The sequence below is a fragment of the Cibotium barometz genome, chromosome 64 (assembly GCF_041138505.1).
Source record: "Cibotium barometz isolate CiBa-2024 chromosome 64, ASM4113850v1, whole genome shotgun sequence".
In the NCBI taxonomy this organism is placed as follows: domain Eukaryota; kingdom Viridiplantae; phylum Streptophyta; class Polypodiopsida; order Cyatheales; family Cibotiaceae; genus Cibotium; species Cibotium barometz.
Genome location: NC_141109.1, coordinates 30534849 through 30557681, shown reverse-complemented (window position 1 = coordinate 30557681; position 22833 = coordinate 30534849). Strand labels below are relative to the sequence as shown.

At 43.2% G+C, this 22833-nt stretch overlaps 1 protein-coding gene across 2 annotated transcripts in view; it reads left to right on the top strand.

Annotated features, from left to right (window-relative positions):
• The window catches only part of LOC147603518 (uncharacterized), a 51448-nt gene extending 31342 nt beyond the window's left edge, over positions 1-20106 (top strand). Inside the window, exons 8-12 of one of the 2 annotated variants that reach the window (XM_086796524.1) lie at positions 4371-4413; positions 4512-4574; positions 4798-4842; positions 19685-19750; positions 19916-20106. In XM_086796524.1, coding sequence (XP_086652650.1) covers positions 4371-4413; positions 4512-4574; positions 4798-4842; positions 19685-19747 — 214 coding nt within the window. In that variant the 3' untranslated portion in view covers positions 19748-19750; positions 19916-20106. Of the gene's footprint in view, positions 1-4370; positions 4414-4511; positions 4575-4797; positions 4843-19684 lie in introns of both variants that reach the window. The other variant, XM_086796523.1, reaches the window with a different exon arrangement.
• Positions 20107-22833: the final 2727 nt, after the last annotated feature.

Sequence of the window (22833 nt, the reverse complement as noted above, 5' to 3'; positions counted from 1 at the left end):
CTAGGTCATGATGTTCTCCCATGTGATCTGCAGCAAACCATCAGCCCCACACCAGATTATCTAGGCAAAGTTTGTGGCAGCCACGATGGTAGTGGATGCACTCTTCCAAACAGTCACATACCTCCATCGCATCAGTCACATGGATCCCCACATGCACCCGAGTCTTGCCCTGGAGTCCTCGAGACACAAGGGCCACCGTGGAGTATGGTATGCCTGAGTTTCCACTTGGTTCTTAGGATATGGGCTCCACATGGACTGCCTCCCACCCCTTTAGTACAATTTGGACTCCCCTTTTCTCCAGGTCTCTCATGAGGACACCAACCGGGTTATCCAGTTAGATCTTCTCAACATCTACAACCACTACACATGGATCACACCTTCGGAGCTCCCACTGAAGATACACATCTATAGAGATCACTTCCTTAGGCTCACTGAGGATGGATTCATCTAGCAGCCTAGCTACTGGAGTGTTCACATGTCATATGCCATGCAGATAGCAATTGGCGAGATATGGGTTTCATCCCACCGCCTCAGATTGGCGACGGAGAGAGCTGAGCGCGTCTTTAGATCCAGGGAGCTCTAACGGAGACCCAGGGAGGAGAGGATCTACCGATTATGCCACACAGAGGTTGAGACACGAGGAGCATTACATATGTTGCTGCTAGTCTACTATGAGATCTGCGGGAGGTTTCATTGTCAGTTCCATGAGGGATTCGGCCCACTTTCCAAGATCATTGACTTCTTGGACTAGTGCTAGAAAGAGAGAGAGGGTGAAGGACACTGAATTAATCGGCTGTGCGTATGAAGCAAGCAGCCAGCCCAATCTACAAAAGGTAGGAACCCATCGAGCAACACTCCTACCTATCGAGCAACAGGTATGCAGACGCATCGAAACGTAGGCGATGTTCCTGCTGTTCATAGGTGCTTGCGAAGGTTTTCCTACAATCGCCAGGCGTTGTGGCAGCCGAGAATCCCCACGGTTCAGTTGACGAGCGGGTAGCGTGCAGGTTAGAGGCGTCGCTGCCAAGCGATCGGCTGAAAAGGTGGCAGCCGTTTTTTTAAATCTTTTTAGTCTTTGTTAAAAAAAAAAAAACACACGCCTTGCTTTCGTTTTTGGACCTTCGTTAAGGGATTTTAAAAAACAACCTTTCAAAAGCGTGTTTTTTAAAGACCAAAAAAGCATGTTTTTTTAAAACCTTCTATGCCACTAGTTTTGTGTAGCTTGTGTGTTTTTCAAAGTGTTTTTTTAACCAAGCTTTATGTGTGGTTTTTTTTTAACAAAAGTCCTCAAGTATGGTTTTTTTTTAATTAAAAAAAAACACAAATGCAACGCATAAAAACAACACATGTTTTTTGGGACGGTCTATAAAATACGCCTCAAGTGGGCTTCTTACCACACATCTCCTCGTACTCTCTAGCACTCATCCTTGTTCAAAGCCAAGCTTTTCTCTCACCTTGTCTTCTTCAAGATGTCAACCCAAGAATCGAAGATGGAACCCATTCCCGAACGTGAAGACCTGCCGGCTACTGAGGCCACTGATGGCGATCTTTTCGACGATTTTGTATCCAAATCTGATTTTCAGGAGTTTAAAGTTTGCTTTTGAAGCTTCTTTCTCGAAACGCCAGGCACAAGTCGCCGCGCAGATGCAGGCTTTACAGAATTCCATCTATTTATTAACCACTACCTTGTCTACTCTCTCGGGTATGGATACCTTGGCATCTGCTTTGGGCCCCAACATTACTCCGGAACAGTTTAGGGGCGAGTAAAAGCAGCGTAGTAAGGAGATTGTGGACACATGGCTACATAAGTGGCAGGTCCATTTCCAGTTTCATCCATATGACGATAGCAAAAAGATTCAGTTAGCAGCAGGTTTCCTCTCAGGCAAAGCTTTGCTTTGGTGGAAAGAACTCAAACCTAAACCAACAACCTGGGCACAGTTTGAAGAAGTCTTCAAGAAAGAATTCCTCAAGGAGGATGACTACGATATCGTTACTCAGTTTGACCATGACCTCACAGAATCTCACTTATGAGGTCTACCTCCAGAAATTTAGAGACTTGCAGATGAAAGCTACGAAGATGGATTCTACTACTCTTTTGGGTTTCTTCGTAGCTGGTTTACCTGACTCGTACCGTTTATAGGTCAAAAACAAAAAATGTAAAACTTTGGACGAGGCTATTCATTATGCTCGTATTTATGACGATACAATGGTCTCTTCCAAATCTAAACCCGTGACCGAGCAGGGGAATAAGCACAAAAGAAAGTTCTCCGCGCCGATGGCTAGCACGACAAAAGAAAAGTCTTCGGACCAACCTTCGAAGAATTCTACTTCGACCCTAGCAAAGAAAAACTATCTCCTCATCAAGGCTTTGAAGCTCAAGGAGGGACGTTGCTTCATCTGCTAAGAAAAAGGACATGCGCGTAATGAGTGCCCGAAGAAGAAGGGTACAAAGACCAATGCAGGACCCAAGCCGAAGGCAGCCAACCAGTTATCTTTAACAGGTACTTCAGTCACTGTACTTTCTTGCCCTAGTTATGTTCTGATTGTATGTTCAACTCTAAAGTTTTTGGCTTGCATGATCTTCTTCGAGTTTATGAAGAAGTGAATGGCCATAGAATCCACATTCTTCTAGACCCTAGCAGCTCACACAACTTTGTTAATTACAAACTTGTTCAGAAATTGGGTCTGGACACAACACCTAGCGATCATACCTATGAAGTACGCCTACCTGCGGGTCAGCAAGTATGGGATCGAAAGGTGGAGAAGCTACCGATCCGTATTCAGGACTACGAAGATATTCTGGAGTGTTATGTTATGCATCTAGAGCATGTAGACTTGTTATTAGAAATTGAGTGGTTTAAGACCCTTCAGGTCCAGATAGATTGGCCTAGTCACACTTTTTCTTTTGAACATAGGAACACCCAGTATTGTATCTTAGGTGATTGTATACATCCCTCTCAGGGACCTCTTGTAAATAACGTCGATTTTGGAAATATAATGGATTCTTCTTTGTATAATGCTTTCCACTGTGTCTTGATTCCACTTTCTTCATTTCTCATACCTATTATGGATATCAATGAATTAAGTGTATTTGAAAGCAAAGAATTAAGAAGTTACTTGATTCGTTTCAAGATGTATTTTCTTAGGAACTACCATCAGGCTTACCACCTAAGAGAGCAGTGGATCATCGTATTAATCTGGTCCCTGGTGCTCAACCTGTTAGTATTTCACCTTACAAGATGAGCCAGGGTGAGGAAGATGAGTTGGCCAAACAACTCGAAGATTATTTGAGGATGGGCCAGATCTGTCCAAGTAAATCACCTTGGGGTGCGCTTGTGTTACTTAGGAGAAAGAAGGACAACACTTGGAGAATGTGTATAGATTACAAGAGATTGAACAAACTAACAATCAAGAACCATTATCCTCTCCCTAGATCAAATGACCTGATTGACCGTTTAGCCAAAGCGAAGTATTTCACAAAGATAGATTTACGTACTGGCTATCCCCAGATACGTATTCATGAAAGGCACGTTGTCGTGTGCATAGAGTGTATCTACCGTGTACTACACGCACACAAGACTAGCTTCGAGGCTTGGGGAAGCTTGGAGCTAGGCAGGCTGATTGGCGAGCGGACTAGGGATAGACTGACGGGCGGGCGCCCAAGTGTGGACGACCGGTGACCGGCCAAGAGCCTATAAAAGGGTGGCCAAGGTTAGTCAATAGTTCATAGAGTCTCGCGTGTCTTTGTGAGAGCTCTATGGTCAGAAGCCTGGATCTAGTGCAGACGTGCACCTACTTTATGTAGCTGAGGCCGGCAGCAGTCTCGAGGCCCGCGAGGATAGCTCCGTGGCGGTATGGGACGTCACGGGGTAGAGACTGGTCGGTACGTCTTGCTAGTTAGCTCAACTCATGGCTCGGTGGGGACAGCCAAGACTTGTGGGCTGAACCGTACTCCTATGTGTCTTTTGAAAGTACATGGAAGGTGACCCTGGTCGTCAGTGTGATATCTCTTTGAAGCAAGGTGACTCTGGTTGTCACCACAAGATCTCTTCGGAGTACAGAAACCCCTCGGGAGAAGATTAGCATTTTGGGATGATAGAGTAGCAATGGGCTGGCTAATATGAACCTGGGATGATAGAGTCGCATCCTGGGATGAAATGGGCTGACTAATATGAATTGGCATTATGAAGGTGGAATGTAGAATCATGAACACTCCATCAGACTAACATACTCCACATGTTTCCAAGTGAGATCCACTATAAGTAAAGAGAAAGCGCACGCTGACAACCTTTTGTTTTGAATAAAATCAACTACAGGATGTTGATCGTTTCTGGCAAGGCCTTGATTGATTGTTGATATTCTGATGACAGGGTAACATTGAATTCATATTCCAACTCTTCATCAAACTATCAGGTCCTTCAAAGGAGCTTCTTTTTTGTCTTTGTGCCTTTTCTATGAGTGTGTACACATGCGTGCAATTTTTTATACCCTATTTTTGTAAATATTTGCAGGTTGTTGCAGATAGTGCAGATGGATTGTTGTTCAAAAACAAAAAAGACCGAAAGATACTCAATGTAAAATCCTACTTCCTCTAAGACCTGAAGGATGAATTGTGCTTTTTTAAGAATTTAGTGTTTTTATTTGGACCATCACAATTGCTTTGTCAATGTAAAAGCCTAGTTCCTCTGAGACCTGAAGGATGAACGTACTTTGCCAAGAATTTAGTGTTTTGCTTATATTTGGACCATCACAATTGCAATGTTCTGACTTGGTCTCATACAACGGTTATTGCAAAAGGTTGACCCAAATGGAGAACCAGGCGACAATTCTACTCGCACAATGGTATGATAAACAACGGAGCATTATTGTTTATATTTTTTTGGCGATTGTATGCTGCAACTGGTTCTTTTTCAAATGAATGAACCTTGAACCGATTGCACTCATGGAGTCCCTTGCTTGCATTTCAGAGCTTTATTTGTAGGCATATATTGTGAGCAAGTAGAGTCCCTTTTTAAAAAAAACTCCTGTGAGCTCCCCATACTGCTGGGCACCCCCTCCCTGCATCTGAGCGCACTTCTCCTGCTCCCGCCCTTTCCCCTGCTGCCCGTCTTTCGCCTGTTCTCCAGCATTCTGCCCTATCTTACCCGCCTCTTCACCTGCCTGCCATTTCACCTGCCCACCTTCCGCCTCTGCCCTGTGCGGCCTCCCCACCTTTCCTCCTCTTGGCTGCACACTCCTCTCCACTCCCTTCCTCTCTGTTACTTCTGCAAATCGGCTCAAATTTTAACCCACATATTCTCTACTGATGAGGCAATTATGGATGATGGTGGATGAGGAAAGGGTAGCCATACAGGCATCCAAGAGTATACCAAAATGGTTGGTGCAAACATTGTGAGCATGCCTAGGCTTATTATAGATGATATGTGCACCTCTTTGGATAGAGATGTTGCACAACAGAAAGTCTGGGAGCGCATGCCCAAGCTTATTACAGATGATATGTGCGCCTCTTTGGATGCCCCCCTTTTTGAAGGATGAGCTGAGACAAGCTTTGCACGCCCTCTCGAAAGGCAAATGCCCAGGGGATGATGGTCTCTCTCCATCCTTCTTTTTGCAGTTTTGGGATTACATTGGTGATGATGTTACTACTACTCTTCAAGAGATGTGCTATACTAGTACGATGCCCCCTTTTCTCATGGAGGGTCTTATCCACCTTGTCCCGAAAGGTGGGGACAAGACTAATGTTAGACTACGGAGGTCCATAACTCTGCTTAGGTCTGCTTACAAAATCTTAGCAAAGGCAGTGAATATGAGTGCAGGAGATGTGCTATACTGGTACGATGTCCCCTTTTCTCATGGAGAGTCTTATCCACCTTGTCCTAAAAGGTGGGGACAACACTAATGTTAGACTATGGAGGTCCATAACTCTACTTAGGTTTGCTTACAAAATCTTAGCAAAGGCAGTGAATATGAGGCTTCCGCCTTGATAGTTGTCAATCTTATACTTCGCTTTTCAAACCCAATTAGTACCAATTACCTTTCTGTTTAGTGGTCAATCAACTAGCTCCTAGGTGTTGTTCTTTATGATGCTGTCATACTCATATCATGGCTTTTTCACTTTGGATATGCTAAGACCTCGTACAAGGTGGCTGGCTTCTTCACTATTTACATTATCTCAACCATCAAGACCATGTTGACAATGAGATCAGATGCTCTTCTCTGCTCCTCTATTCTCCTTGATCTGCGTGGCCCATCTGCTATATATTCTAGCATCTCATATATGGTATCAAAGCTTAGGTGCTTTTAGCGAAAACAGTGCATAAAGTCTAGTCTTTCTTTGCATAGAATACTAGAAGTGATGGCTTCTACCTCAGCTAGTGTTGCTTCTGCACTAGTCCTACGCATTCATCCACCAGCCTTCATAGAAGGCAAGCTTGATGGGATAAACTACTCTCTGGAAATTCAAAATCAACACCATTCTAGGCTCTTATGAGCTTCTAGAAACTATTTTGGAAACGGATACAGAACCAGTGGGAATCCTTGACCCCAACAACAACGCAAATACACATTAGATGCTACACTTCTTCAGGCATGAAAGAGACTTAATACTGATGCACTTTGTGTCATCGTCACTGCTTGACTCTCGACATCGATCGACGGTCCTGCCTCGAGCCAGCAGTCTGCCACTCTCCTACGCTGGCCTCAGTCGGGGCCTAGTGCTCTGGTACATGGGGGCCTGTGTTGGGGGAAGGATTCCATCACCCTACCGATAGCAACATCTATCATTGGGAGGAGAGGAAGGTATTCCTTCATAAGACCTAGAAAGAAAATTGTCACAGGAAAGCTTGAGACGCTAGCCAAAGGGTCGGACGCCAGGTCGAAGCCATGCTGCCACCTCGCATATGTAGTGTAACGGGGCTCAATCGTATGACTCTGTCCGAAGCTGCAGGCGAATCGAACTCAACCTAGAAGCCCCAAAGGATGAATGTCAATGATCCTTCAAGACTCGCCAAGAAGGCTGCAGACGGAAGAGGGGGAGGTGGAAGGGAGGATAGGGGCATGAAGTGCAAGCGGAAGGGGAGTAGGCAGACTAGTGGGAGAAAGCGAAGGGAGAGGGGGGGAGGGGCTTCAAACAAGGACAGGAGAGCTAGGTGATGGCTAAGGGTGCTAGGCACACAGGGGGCGAGAGCTCCAGTTCAACCGGAACAACAAGTTTCTACGAGGAAGCCACACTTGGATGCGGCTAGGAGAATTGTAACTCGCGGCGGGTGCCCGGGGGACTAGGGCCTTTGACACACTTGTTGATACCATCAATGCATATCAAAACACTTAAACATGGCCACAACCTTAACACATATCTATCATCACTTTGCATAAAACATAAAAGCTGGACAAAACATCCACAAATGCTGAAAATGGATCTTGCACATGTGACACCACATAGAGGCCGGAATGGGCCGACCCCCCACTTGGAGTATTTTACTACCCAAGGAGAATAATATCATGTACAAGCTTTGAGGGCCTTACTCTCCCCACGGGAGATGCCGGATTATCCATATACAAATGCCATAACACAGCCCAACACGAGGAAACCAAGCCGGAACATAGGCTGTAGAAATGCCAAGCCAACAATATAATCCATATACCTCCGTGTGGGTACTGATTCTTCCCCAAAAACCATGGGTCTTCATGCAATAGAGCTGGTACAGCAAGTACAATTCTCCATTTAGCTGGTACAGTAGGTACAATGGCTGGTACAGCCGGTACAGTGGTTGGTACAGTAGGTACAGTGGCTAGTATAGTCGGTACGGTGGTTGGTACAGTAGGTACAACAAGTACAAATGCTAGTACAGCATGTACAGTGACTAGTACAACAGGTACAGTGGTTGGTACAGCAAGTATAGAAGCTGGTACATCCGGTACAATGGGTGGTACAGCAAGTACAACAAGTACAAGGATTGGTACAACCAGTACAATGGCTGGTACAGCAGGTACAAAGGTTGGTACAACAAGTACAATGGCTGGAAATCATAATAAATGATTAAATACCCTTGCCTTCAGTATTTCTTCGCGATGGAAGCCTCCAAAACAGTCCCCAACAGTCGGTATTCTTCATGGGCAGCCTTCAAGTGAGAGAGAAAGAGAGTAGCCATCATTAGGGCAGCCTTCAACGGTGGTAGAGGCTAGTATGCAGCAAGAGAGCCTCTATTAATGAAGAGAGAGGGCTCCAATTTATAGATTTGGGCCTTCCATGAGCTAAAATGGCAAGAGAAGGCTACAATGACAAGTGGAGAGCCACACAATAGCTAAAGTGACAAGTGTGAGGCCACTTGTCTCACTTTGATCCACTTTCTAACAAGTGTCAGGCCACTTGTCTCACTTTGGTCCACTTTCTTGCCACATGTCCCAATCTAAGAGATGGGTCCTTCCATAAACTTTATCTCTAAAAATATCCCAACTAGTAGACATTCTGTCATAGGCACTTTGCCAACTCTTGGTATTTGCTCAATTCCAGATGTAATGACGCGAACAGAATTTCCATCGGAGTCATGCCAAAAATAGCAACTCTCCTAAATTTTAGGAGTGTGGTCCTTTTGTATTCTAGGATAATCCCCCATCCCCAAAGCTTGTACTTTCCAAATATCTAGGCATCCTGGAGTCCACCAGACACCTTTCATACTAGGAAATGTCCAGGCTGGTGACATCCTCTCCAGTTTCTTAAAAGTTGTCCGCAACTTTAAGCTTCAAGCCATATATTCAAGATATAATCATGTCCCATCAAGTGGGCGAGACGAGACAGTCTCAAAAATCCAATATAACTGAAGAATTCCATGAGTGAGACTATGAAACCGGCCTGACGGGCGGTGAAACAAACACTTGCACATAAAACACTTCAACGCAATTGAGGACCTAGAAAAAGAAAACAAACAGGGGGAGCTAGAGTGCTCCTGCAAACAGTACACGGACACCGATTGGCCCCAAAACGCAGTGGCGCCCCTTGCGGTATTTCTTTAATTGAATATAAGAGCTTTGATTACAATATAAGGTTGGGAACTCAGCTGTCACAGTAGAACTCCTGAAGCCTGCAAAGAATCTGCATCATGGCTTCAAATCCACACGGCATCCACAAACAAGTCCAGCCATTGTTCACATCGAAAAACTCTCTCACACATTGAGTCTGCATACAGAAACTTTCTTCCATGATCAGGGCTGCCACAACCATCCATAGCCTCTCACCCTATGAATAGCATCACACCCTGACACATCCAGTGCTTCTGCATCACAACACAGACTCCCAAACTGTCTCTCAAAAGAGAACTCGTATCACAGCACAGCATACCATACAGTCGACACACCTGTACAAACCCTCTCTACCTTCCAAGGGTATATCCATCTCTGTCATGGATTCCTTGTCCCCTGTCCAATCAGTAGCAAGGCTGTACCATACATGTGTCCATTCTTGTACCCTCTGCCTGCATGTGACCTGTTGAGAGATGTAATCGTGGTGTTGTGTGTATGTGGGAAAGCATCCTAGAGGTGCAAGATATTGTGGTGAGATAGGAATGCCACATGTAATATTGCATGGTGTGTGAGAGTTGACCAAAAGAGTGGAAAAGGAGTTGCCACATGGATGATGATGTGTAAAGTGGGATAAGGCTACAAGGGAATAGTGTTGAGTGTGTAATCTCTCTCTCTCATGGAGTTTTTAGTGTGGTTTAATCCACCTTAATCTTATGCTTAATCTATGTCCTTCACCATGATCAATCCCATTTCTAGAATCTTAACATGGTATCAGAGCCAAATGGGCTCTTGGTCATGGTGATTATTATGTATATTAGTTTGGTTGTGTGTTTCTTTGATTAAGCATTATTTTCAGTTATTATGAGAAAAAAAATATACACACTCATATTATCATTTGGATTTGCATTTGTGATGAGGATTTGAGAGGAGATTTGCATTTGTGAGGATTTGAGAGGAGATTTGCAACAAGGAGGTTGCATAGAAGCTGCCCAAGAGAGTTGCAAAGGGAGTTTTGCAGCTTGCTCATCATCAAGGAAGCTGAAAATGGAGATTTCAGCATTATGAAGGCTATGGAGTCTTCATCATCGTCAAGGAGAAGCTGCCAAGAGAAAATATGCTACTGATTATGCCTCAAGAAGGTTGGTTTTGTGAAGTTTTGCCTCAAAGTTTTGTGTTTGAGCATGGAAGAATGCTCTATGAAGGGTTGCTATTTTGGGATTTGTGAATCCTATGGCTCTTGCACTTGGGCAAAGAGCAAAGAGTGGAGGAGGTGCATGCTTGTCAAGATGATGGCAAGTGAGATGGTGAACTCAATGGAGTTCACATGTGTGTGCATCAAGAAGAGGATACACTTGTGAATGTTTGCTCAATGAAGGAGAGCAAAGAAGGGGATGGAAACCTTGGCAGTTTCCACATGTTTATGCACCTATGGTTTCATTTGAGAGACCATGTGAAGAAGCACCCTTGAATGGATGCATGCATTGAAGGAAAGGCATGCTGATTTGAAGGCCAGATGGACTGAAGCAAGAAGGAGATGCATGTTAGAGCTCAAATTGGGGAGCTCTTGAAGGCCAGATGGATGGCTTGGGATGCCTCAAAGGGAGGCAAATGCATGAAATTGCAGAGAGAGAAAGAGTATTTGAAAGCTGAATGATGGAGCTTCATCAAGAGGGTGCAACCACGAACTTGATGTTGAAGCCTTATACAAGGCTGTTTGAGAGGTATGTGAGGGCAACGTATGCAATAGAAGTAATGCTTCTAAGGAGAAGCCAACAAGGGTACCAATCATAGAAGCTCATAAGGCAGCATAGATCGAGCAAGCATAGCTAAGGAGGCTACATAGCTTGAAGCTACGAAGGGCACAATGATGGTCATATTGATGTGACCAGCAGGTTAAATAAAGAAAGCTTGTGGAAGATGGATGCTTTAGCCATGTTGTTCATCACAAGGATAGAACAGATAGAGAAGAAGAAAAAGCATGGAAGCTCAACAACTGAGGTGGAGCTCAAAGATGCTTCGGAGAAACTGTAAGAAACAGCGCAAGAACCAGCAGGAAACAGCAGCATCATCGCCTAGAGAAGAGTCGGGCAGCAACTCTGGTAGAGAGAGAAGATTGTAGCTGACTACGAGGCTCCTTATAAATTTTAAGAGTATCTTCACACACACACTGCCTTGTGTTGATAAGAGGCCATTCAAATGCTCTTAAGAATTCACACACAAAAGACCTTGTAATTTTTATTCACCCATAATTGATGATGGGTAACCGTACCCGAGCTTGTGTGCTCAAAACGAGGATTTCTTATGTAATCACCCATGGTATGAGGGTCGTCATGCCCGAGCTCACCTAGAAGCTCAAAATGGTTGTTGTGATGTGTGCATGAGCGATGCACGTGTGAGGTGCATGCGCAGGGGTTGGTTCTCACCCGAACTTTCATGTTCAAATCGGACTCAGTGGTTCCGCTGTGAGCAAGTCGGCTCAAAATGGACTAGGGGTCTAAGATGGTAGACACGCGCACACATGTTTGGTTGATGGACACTCCAATGTATCATTGAGGGGGAGTGTTGAGAGGTAGCGATTGCGATTGTGCAATGCTACGTTGATATGGGTGATGGATGATGGGTGAGTTGTCAAACACCTCGATTAAGAGGGGGTGTTGAGAGATGTAATCGTGGTGTTGTGTGTATGTGGGAAAGCACCCTAGAAGTGCAAGATATTGTGGTGAGATAGGAATGCCACATGTAATATTGCATGGTGTGTGAGAGTTGACCAAAAGAGTGGAAAAGGAGTTGCCACATGGATGATGATGTGTAAAGTGGGATAAGGCTAGAGAGCCTATATCATTGTATGGTTCATTGTGATATGCAATACAAGGGAATAGTGTTGAGTGTGCAATCTCTCTCTCTCATGGAGTTTTTAGTGTGGTTTAATCCACCTTAATCTTATGCTTAATCTATGTCCTTCACCATGATCAATCCCATTTCTAGAATCTTAACATGACCTATCTCCTGGAGAAACCCAAAAACATGTTTCTTCGAGAAACCTACGACCTGTTTCCACATGAAACCCTTAGGCCGTTTCCCTTTGAAACTTCTGTCCTGTTTCCATACAGAACCATTCATGGCACCATTCGACAACAGTGCCAACAACGGCATACATCTAGTTACCTGTTCCCTCATGAAACATCTGGAAATATAGAGATGCCCATAACTGTAGGTTCCTCTATTCCTTTCTAGCAGGAAGAAAACAATTTGCTCCATGAGCATGCAGCCAAGAGTCCAAGATTGTTGTTGAGCCAAAAATGTTTGTGCAAGGTTGCTTTGCGTGCTAACATATGATAATGAATATCAAGAACATTGAGACCGCTTGGGTGAGCAGATTCCTTCAAATCTTAGAAGGCGCAGTGCTTTCTGATGAGGTTTTGTTTGCCATAAAACCTCCATGGTCTTTATGACATAAAGCTGGAAATCTGTTGTTTTGACCATATTAAAAGCGGCAAGAAGAACTGAATGTAAGCCATAAGAATGGATTGCACAATTCTGAGTCACAAATGAAGAGGCCAAGTAGATAAGTGCCAATAATCCAATTTGGTTTGCAATCTCTGCATGACCAAGTTAGTAGTAGGTTGATGAGACATATTCAATCCCCACTGTCGAACAATGTCAATGGGCTAAATAATCTGTCCCGGCCATAAAATGCTATGCCAATCCATCTCCTTCAATGGCAATAATTTTGATTTTCTAAAATTTATGAACAAGCCTGCCGCCTATCCAAAGAACTCAAGAGCTTGCATAAGTACTTTAAGATCATTTGGTGTATTCTTAGGCAAGAAAAAAGAGTCATCAACATAAGCTTGAACAACCAAAGCACACCCATTTGGTAGTTGCAACCAATGTAATTGCCTAGTATTAGTTAGTTTATCCATATAGAGTAGCAAAGGATGAGTGGTGATTGCATACAATAAAGCACTTTAGGGGCATCCTTGTCTAACAGATTTTCCCAATACCTATTGAGAGAGGATAGTCCTTTGCCCAGTATACAGCGTTCCATACTGTCTTCATATAGCCAATAAATAACATTCGACAGTTTTTGGCCAAACCCAAGCTTTGTCATGACTACAACGATGTAATCCCATTGAATAGTGTCAAATGCCTTCGCTACATCAACTTGCAATAATAACAGATTTGCATATTCTATCCCCACATAAGCATTTCAGATATTATCAGTGATCCATCGTCTGGGAACAAAGCCATACTGTGTAGGATGGAGACCTCTATTCAAAAAAATTTCGAGTCTACCAGTGAGCATTTTTGTGATCATTTTATAGATTACTGGCATCAAAGTAATGGATCACGAATTGTCATGTACACAAAGTGTATCTACTGTGTGCAGCACACACACAAGAGTAGCCTCGATGCTTGGGGTAGCTTGGAGCTAGGAAGCTGATTGGCTAGCTGGGCTAGGGATGTGGACTGACAGGCGGGCGCCCATGTGTGGACGCCCTGTGAGCCAAGAGCCTATAAAGGGGTGGCCAAGGTCAGTCAGTTAGTCAGAGTCTCGCCAGTTCACGCGAGAGCTCTGCGGTTAGGAGCCTAGATCTAGTGCAGACGTGCACCTGCTTCATGCAGCTGGGGCCGACAACAGTCTCGAGGCCTGCGAGGGTGGCTTCGTGGCGGTATGGGATGTCACGAGATAGAGATTGGTCGGTGCGTCTTGCTAGTTAGCTCAGCTCGTGGCTTGGTGGGGACAGCCAGGTCTTGTGGGTTTTTTACCCACGGCTGTCATGGTTGGGTGGTGAGTCAGGCCTGCATCCCCCTTCATAGTTTATGGCTTTGTTTTGCAGGTTTCGGGTCTTGTTTTAGGATTGCTCTATGAGGAGACCCTTGGGGATTGACACGAATAAATTTTGACATAGTTGTTTTTTGGGCACCAATTTGATGAGCCCCTCTTCCCAAGAGGATGGCATAATTCCTTGCAACCATGATTGATTGATCATAAGCAACATGGGCTGCTCAAGTATTTCCACACCAATAGATGGAGGGGTGGGTTTGTCATTGTCCCAAAGTATAAACAAACGATTGCGATTTCCCATCACACGCGGGGCATAGATAATAGTGCCTAACTGTTGAGCCAGGCCAAGCAATGCCTTGCTCAAATTTATAGGAAAATTGACTACCTCAACCCACACGGGGCAATGAAGCTTGAGAAGTGCCCGATAATCCTTAGTTGGAGTCCATGGGAGCACATGGACCATTTGCCTACCATAAAACAATGGCGATTTTTCCATCTGTTGCTGTTTATATGCAAGGTCTGTAAGCACCACTTCAAAAAATTAGGCTTGTCCCATGAAGCCAGACTCTCCTGGAAATCATGACGCAGAACGTCATATAAATATTGTGCATCAGGGTTTTCATGATGAAGCATTTGAGGGGCTGATTCTTTCAGCCATTTGAGGTCTTCTCCACTGCGAGTCACACATCCTCGAGAATAGACATTTTCTTGAAATATTGGCTGATCAGAATCCATGGATTGAATTAAACAAAGACACACTCTCACATACACACATGCGCGCGCGCGCACACACAAGCCTGAGGCTAAGCAGAAACAAAAGCAGCAGCAAAGAACAAAATAGATGTAAGAGAAGGCAGAAGGCAACGCGTTAAGAACATACATCACATGTATGCACATGCATCCAAGATGCATACCTTTACATACATGCATCCACATGCATGTAATTGCACTCATCGAACACTTGTTCGTCTGTAACTACTTATAACCACCAACTAACACCCAGCCTTCTATATATCTAAGTATTCTTGTCACCAGCCTGGACATTTCCCAGTATGAAAGGGGTCTGGTGGACTCCAGGATGCCTAAATACTTGGAAAGTACAAGCTTTGGGAATGAGGGATTATCCTAGAATACAAAAGGACCACACTCCTAAAATTTAGGAGAGTTGCTATTTTTGGCTTGACTCTGATGGAAATTCTGTTCGCGTCATTACATCTGGAATTGAGCAGATACCAAGAGTTGGCAAAGTGCCTATGACAGAATGTCTACTAGTTGGGATATTTTTAGAGATAAAGTTTATGGAAGGACCCATCTCTTAGATTGGGACATGTGGCAAGAAAGTGGACCAAAGTGAGACAAGTGGCCTGACACTTGTTAGAAAGTGGATCAAAGTGAGACAAGTGGCCTCACACTTGTCACTTCAGCTATTGTGTGGCTCTCCACTTGTCATTGTAGCCTTCTCTTGCCATTTTAGCTCATGGGAGACCCAAATCTATAAATTGGAGCCCTCTCTCTTCATTAATAGAGGCTCTCTTGTGCTGCACACTAGCCTCTACCACCGTTGAAGGCTGCCCTAATGATGGCTACTCTCTTTCTCTCTCACTTGAAGGCTGCCCATGAAGAATACCGGCTGTTGGGGACTGTTTTGGAGGCTTCCATCGCGAAGAAATACTGAAGGCAATTGGTTGCCTCGTGTTGGGCTGTGTTATGGCATTTGTATATGGATAATCCGGCATCTCCCGTGGGGAGAGTAAGGCCCTCAAAGCTTGTACATGATATTATTCTCCTTGGGTAATAAAATACTCCAAGAAGGGGTCGGCCCATTCCGGCCTCTCTGTGGTGTCACATGTGCAAGATCCATTTTCAGCATTTGTGGATGTTTTGTCCACCTTTTATGTTTTGTTTCTTGTGCATGGCACTTATTTAAGTGTCTTAGCACCTGGTTCATGATTTTCATTGGCATATGATTATCTCATTCATATTGGTGATTGAGACACAATTGGCTCTTGTGCCTGTGTCTAGCATATCTTCCATGGAATTCTCGCCCATTTATTTTGGGACATGATTTTGATATTGGTATTATGGAGACTTATTTAGTCTGTCACGACCCTGTGTTTTTCTCTGGACAAGATGCAGGTGTGCACGGGGACATGGTGGACAGTGTGAATGGCATTAGGTTGGAGTCAAAAAGGGAGCCCATATGTGGACAACCCCAAGTGTGAAGAGGGACAAAGAGATTTTAACTTAAAAGGTTTTAAAAACCTTTAAAATCATTTTTAATGCCTTTTATGAAAGAAAACGTGGCCCATATGCTATTTTGGGGCCACGTGTGCTTTTTGGGAAAAAAGAGGGGCTGGCAGGCAAAAAGGGGCGCCTATCTCTAGCCGTGTGTGTGCTTTTTCGCTGAGGAGGGGCTGTTCGGCAGGGTACACAAGAGAGCACGTTGTACTCTTTCTCTCTCCCAGGTGTCTGTGAAGGGCGGCAGGGCAAGAGACAGAGGCATGCTGGCAGTTACAGGGCTGCGGGAGGCGGACAGTGCTGGTGCAGGCTGCAAGGTCCCTTTGTGCGCAGGCAGCTACAGGGCTGCTGGAGGTGGAAAGAGCTGGCGGCTGGACTGCATGCAGGTCCTGGAGATTGTGGAAAAGCAGTGGGCTGGACGGGCAGCGACGCTGGCTGGTTCTCTCTCTGGGCACACAGTCGGGCTGCAGCACACAGCACACACAGGCTTTTCCCTCTTTGCAACAGGCTGGTAGGTTGGTAGGGCAGCACGCACAGTCTCTCTCTTTCTCTCTCTCTCTCTCTTTCTTTTGGAAGGAGGCGGGCAGAAGGAGGCGCATAGCCGGGACTGTTTTGGGACAGTTTATGGGCTGTTTTTGTTTGGTTGCAAATTCAGCTGTGTGCTTGGGTTTTTGGCTGCAAGTACAAGGTCACTTGGTTATGTTTCTTGGCATGGGAGTGATGCAAGCTCGCACATGATTGCCGCAATGTTGACAACCTATCAAACTTGCTCCTTTGGTAATTGGAAGCTACACTACTGGGATATACTATTTGGACATTTCCAAGGCAAGATTCTTGGCTGCCTATACACAAGCTGGCTAATTGTTGATTGGAAAGCAGTATTGCAATAGGTTCACTAGTCTGGAAAGCAGTATTGCAATAGGTTCACTAGTCTGGAAGACCTCAGACAGGAAATTCATTTAGGCAAGAAAACATACATTGGAGTTGTGCTTTTGTTGCTTCATTGGCGATTACAGCTCCTAGACCAGCTTACTTTCTGTTTATCAAAGGCATCAGCACTGTGCAAGATGTCATATCCCCTAAGGGACGTGTTCAACAAAGATGGGGTTTGAGTATGCATTATAGGCCTACATGGCAGAAAATCCAAACACAATTACAGCCCTTCCAGAATGTAGCCAGGATAGACTGGAAGATTGGATATTCCATAGAGAGAAGGCTTGTGTTTCTATGAAATTTCCTTTTTCACATATCATGGTAGCAAGGATCTACCGATTGATTATACCACCACCTTGGTTTTTGGAGCATGGAAATATGCTATGGATTATGAATAAGACAACGATATGGTTGAAAAAAAACTTTGCAAACGCTATGGAAAAGCAAGTTACCTCTCAAACAGAGTCTTCTTTTGGTGATGCATTGTAGGAGTACATCCTGTTGGTAGCATTTTGGCAAAAAGAAAGATTGCGTCTGCTCATTGTCCAAGATGTTGAATGAGACCATTCATCACGTGTGGCATTGCCTTGACACGCAGGATTTCCTGCATCATTTCTCTAGATGCTTGAATGCCAGATTTCCACGTGCATGTTTCTCTTAGCATTTTTTGGATATTTGAAAGATATGAGCAGAGATTTGCACATATGGCTCCATTTTTCCAATGGACATGATTTTGGGTTCTCTCGACAGCTTGGATTGCTCATAATCGACTGGTTTTCCGGTCGACCCCGATTGACAAGTGTCAATATTTCTGTCAATTGTTTGCGACAATCCTCACATGATTGCTATCAGCTACAAGTCAGATCAGTCTCATCTAGATTTGTTTTTCCACTGTTTTTAGTTTTTCACATCCGTGAGACCTGTTTTGCTTTGAGGGGGTCTCTCTCTATACATTTGACCTGATAGAAACAATGGTTTTTACCCCAAAAAAAGAGTGAGTGAGTGTGTGTGTGTGTGTGTGCGCGCGCGCGTGCATGCGCGCACCAGCTACAAGTGTCCCCAAGTTGGACAACTGGTAACTTACCACATGTTTTTTGTATTTTGATCATGGGTTTTCTCCTCCACTCAGAGGTTTCCCACTAGTAATATATCGTATTACCCAAAAAAAATGTGTGTGTGTGTGTGTGTGTGTGTGTGAGAGAGAGAGAGAGAGAGAGAGAGAGAGAGAGAGAGAGGCTAATGCAGAAAACAATGGTTTTTACACACACAAAAAAAAAGTTTGTGTGTGTGTGAGAGAGAGAGAGAGAGGGGGGGAGAGAGTTTTCACACAAGAAAAGTGTGAGTGTGTGCATGAGAGAGAGAGACGTTAATGTAGTACTGTTGAAATCTTCTTGGAGTTGTAGATAGAAACTGATGAATATCAAAAAGTGTGTGTGTGTGTGTGTGTGAGAGAGAGAGAGAGAGAGAGAGAGAGAGAGAGAGAGGCTAATGCAGAACTTTTGAAATCTTCTTCAAGTTGCAGATAGAAACTGATGAATAGTGTGTTTGGGAGATTTGTAGGGAGGATACCTGGTTGTCCTTTCTCTACTGCCCTCATACTTGACTGGAAACAAGTTCTCTCTAAGGTCAAATGGGCTCCTGCTAATTGCTTGAGGACAAACTCGATGAGGAAAGAAAGTATTCATTGGAGTGCCATCTTTGACACTCCACTTGCTTTACAGGAACCTGTTCGGGCATACAATCTTATGAAGTTGGGAATTAGGTACATACATGATGTGGTAGATGGAAGAAAATTGCTGATTTATTGCATCCCTTTTTACCTATTCCACCTGTGGTGGCTGACACAGACAGGCTTATGGATTGGCAATTGCAGCCATCTACTACATGCATTCATCCTATTCCCCTTCCGGCCTTAACCTCCATAAAAGCCTACAGGCTTCTTCAGCCTTCCCCATGGATTCACCAACATGCTAATTCTCTGTGGCATATAAGGAAGCCTCTCTCATGGTGGCGAAGAATCTCCGGATGTTGTGGAAGTGTAAAATGCCATTGAAACAAAGACTTTTTCTTTGGAGATGTTTGACAGGCACATTGTCAGTGGGGGTCACACTTGCTAAACGTCACATTGCACCTTCCACATGTCTAAGATGTCAGGCTCCCTCAGAAACTGTTCTTCATCTGCTCTGGCACTGCCCTCGTTCCAAGATCCTCCTCATTAGGAGAATTTCAGATTTTCTTCGGCTCCGTTTCTCGAGTCAGATTTGGGAAACATTTCTGGCTTTTTGGCAGATTTATACAATCCTTGTCTCAATACTCACTGTTTCTCTCTTGGGTCAGATATTGGGCTCTTTGGACAATTTGGAGTGAGCATAATTTGGCATACTTGGGTCGGCAGAATCATCAGTCATATGAATCCTTCCGAGCCTCATTGCGATAATCCTTATATGATGCCTGCCATGAGGGTGATATGGATGCTTCTTGTTTACAGCTTTTCTCTTTATGTTTCTGACATTTGGGATACTCTCCAATTCGGAGACTTCCCATCTTGTAAATTTATGAGTATATAAATATACTGCACTGGATATTACCAAAAAAAATATGTGTGTGTGTGTGTGTGTGTGTGTGTGTGTGTGTGTGTGTGAGAGAGAGAGAGAGAGAGAGAGAGGCTAATGCAGCAGAACTGTTGAAATCTTCTTCGAATTGCAGATAGAAACTGATGAATATCAACAAGTCGTTGTATATGACCATTCAACTCGGAAAAGAGTGTAGCTGGTATGTACTTACCTCTTTGTCTGTTAAGAGGGCTTCAAAAGAATATGGAGTTGGGCTTTAAAAGAGTATGGTTGGCAATATTCTGAGTTGGAGTTGGGCATGCTTTATTGATGGTTTGAGAGCTCATGATGGTAGCTGAGAGATCTATGGGAGTATGTGTTATAGATACAAAGATGGTCAACCAGTATATTCAAATAGACTATTGTGGTTGGTGGTTGCTAAGTTCCTAGGATTTGTTATCTGTTTTTGTTTACCCTGCTACATAGAGAGGCTAATGCAAAAGAGAGTCACACTAGGCAATCCTAAAAGTTGTTTGTCTTACCATTCCCCAATGATACATGCTATGGTTAGATTTATTATTCATACATAATAACACACACACACACACACACACACACATATATGTATATGTATGTACGTGTCTCTCTCTCTCTACACACACACACACACACACACACACGTGTGTGTGTGAGATATATATATGTGTATATGTATATATGTATGTATGTATATATGTATATACGTATATATGTATATATGTATGTATGTATGTATGTATGTATGTATGTGTGTGTGTGTGAGAGAGAGAGAGAGAGAGAGAGAGAGAGAGAGACTTGATAAGGTACAACAATATTACAATAACAAATACATTTTTATGACAAGTTTTTATTATTTCAATAATATAATACTACATAGTGCATTTTTTATTAAAAAAATAGAGTAGATAACCAATATTAGTTTTGTATCACGCATGGGGAATTAATATTTGTAGATTTTATATTTTAAAGGATACATCCTACATCAAATATGTGAAATCTGTGATTGCAAAGATTATATTGTATAGTTGTTCGTGGGCTTTAGCGCGAGTGATAATGAGCTAAGGCTCAAAACGTGTAAGTCCTAAGTTTTGAGTATGGAACTTAAAAATTCCTTTTGCAAAAAGAAGATTATATAGAAAATAGTTCCAGTACTTTAACTCTCTCTCTCTCTCTCTCTCTCACACACACACACACACACACACACACACTATTATGAAACAAAATATTAAGTTTTACTTGAGAAATGACATCAATTGTTTCATATGGCAAGATAAGACTGTGCTTTCCCAATAGCACTAGTGAAACATTGATTCTATATGCATGCCATATACTTTTATTATTGTATTGAATTTGGTTGGTCATACTTCATTCCCCACCTATGCAATGGGTGGGATGGAAGAGCATGATTGCATGTCCACTCCCTAGTTGCGAGCCCAGTCCTCATTGGACAACCAAGATTGCATGTCAACATCTAATGAGCACCCAAGTTGTACCCTTGTTGATGTGAGGGGTATCATAATGCTAAATGAAATTTTATTTACTATCCAAACTTGTAATATGTAAATCAATAACTCGCGCATAGGTTTATCACATTGTCATTTTTGTAAATTGTTATGTAAATTTTAGGAGATCAAATCCAAGGGTGGTTTTCAATGTGCACTTTGTTATCTATTTATTAACATTTTAGAGATGAGTTGGCCAAAAACAAAAAAGTTCTTTTAAAGCCCAACATAGTGGTCGGTGATATTGGTTCCTTGCAACTAGCAAACAAGGTCTTAACCTATTTGGGAAATGTGCATTTAACTTTTTTCTTAATAGAGCATTTAAAGTTTAGCATAACAAAAGTTTCTTTAGTAGCAAAAATCTTATCAACATGTGGAACTTAATATAGAAGTTGAACTCCCAAAAAATCAATTTATCTTGTCAATAAATTTTCTCACACTATCTTGCAAGAATACAACCAACCACACAATGAATTGAACTCTCTCTCTCTCTCTCTCTCTCTCTCTCAAACTAACGACTTAGGACAATGGACCATAACCATATGTGAAGAGACAATGGAACCTCCATCATAGCTCATAAGACACTCAATGTATATCACCCTTAACCCACTAGAGTTAGGGAGGCGTTGCCATCAAGTGATAAATACCACCACACGATCTCAAAAAGGCATGCAAGGATAGGTAGCATCAAGATGAACACAAATTGATTGTGACTGAGAGACTCTCATTGTAGTGGTGGTCAAGGGACAAGTATTTCTAAGCTATTTCTCAAAGCCAATAATATTCTACCCACACACAAAAATGGTACCATTGTCTCTTCACAAATGGTTTTGGTCTAAGAGAATGAAACCTCCATCGTATCTCATACGACACTCAGTATATATACACTAAGTATTGTATGAGATATGATGGAGGTTCCATTGTCTCTTTATAGATGATTTTGATCGATTTTCTTAAGTCATTGACTTTGAAGACCAACATTTCTTGGGACTCTATTGAATGGAGATGCACCACCATAGGGACTACCTAGAGGCATGTATTTAGGCATCAACACTTCATAGCCACTCGTTTCTTTCACTTGGGCTAGAATGAAGGCACTCATCGATGATCACACAAGCCTCAAGATTTAGGACCTAACCAGGCCTAAGAGACACATGAGTGCTCCACTATGGGCAGTGGATGTAGACAGTTTGTATGAGATTATGGATGCTAAGTATATTTATTCATCCCCTTTTTGTAAAGATAGAGAGATTATACTTGATTAGGGTTCTCTCTCTCTCTCTCTCTCTCTCTCTCTCTCTCTCTCTCTCTCTCATGTTTCCTTCTTTATTTTCTTCTCGATGTGAGTAGTGAAATGCCATCTCAATAGGCTAAGCTTTTGCTTGCTCTTAGGGCTACCATGCCTTGCTTAGCAAATTGGAATGGGTTGCATGTGAAGATGGACACATTCAAAAACATGACCACATGGCTATTTTCATCTGATCTTGTCATCCCTAGAGTTGATCTTATTTGAGACGGCATCACCTTACTAAAAGATGCAATGTCGATGCATGCAAACAAACTAAAGACAAAAGATTGCAAATGTGAGAGGAGATAATAAAATATCAAGAAGCAAGGGGCTAAAATGACTAACACCATTCATGCCATCCTGGAAAATAAAGTCCAAGATAAAGATGTGTAGGATGGCACATTGCTAGCAAAATTGGAGAAGCTTCATGGGGAAATGAAGCTTTTCATCATTAAATGCAAAATATCAAGAGGG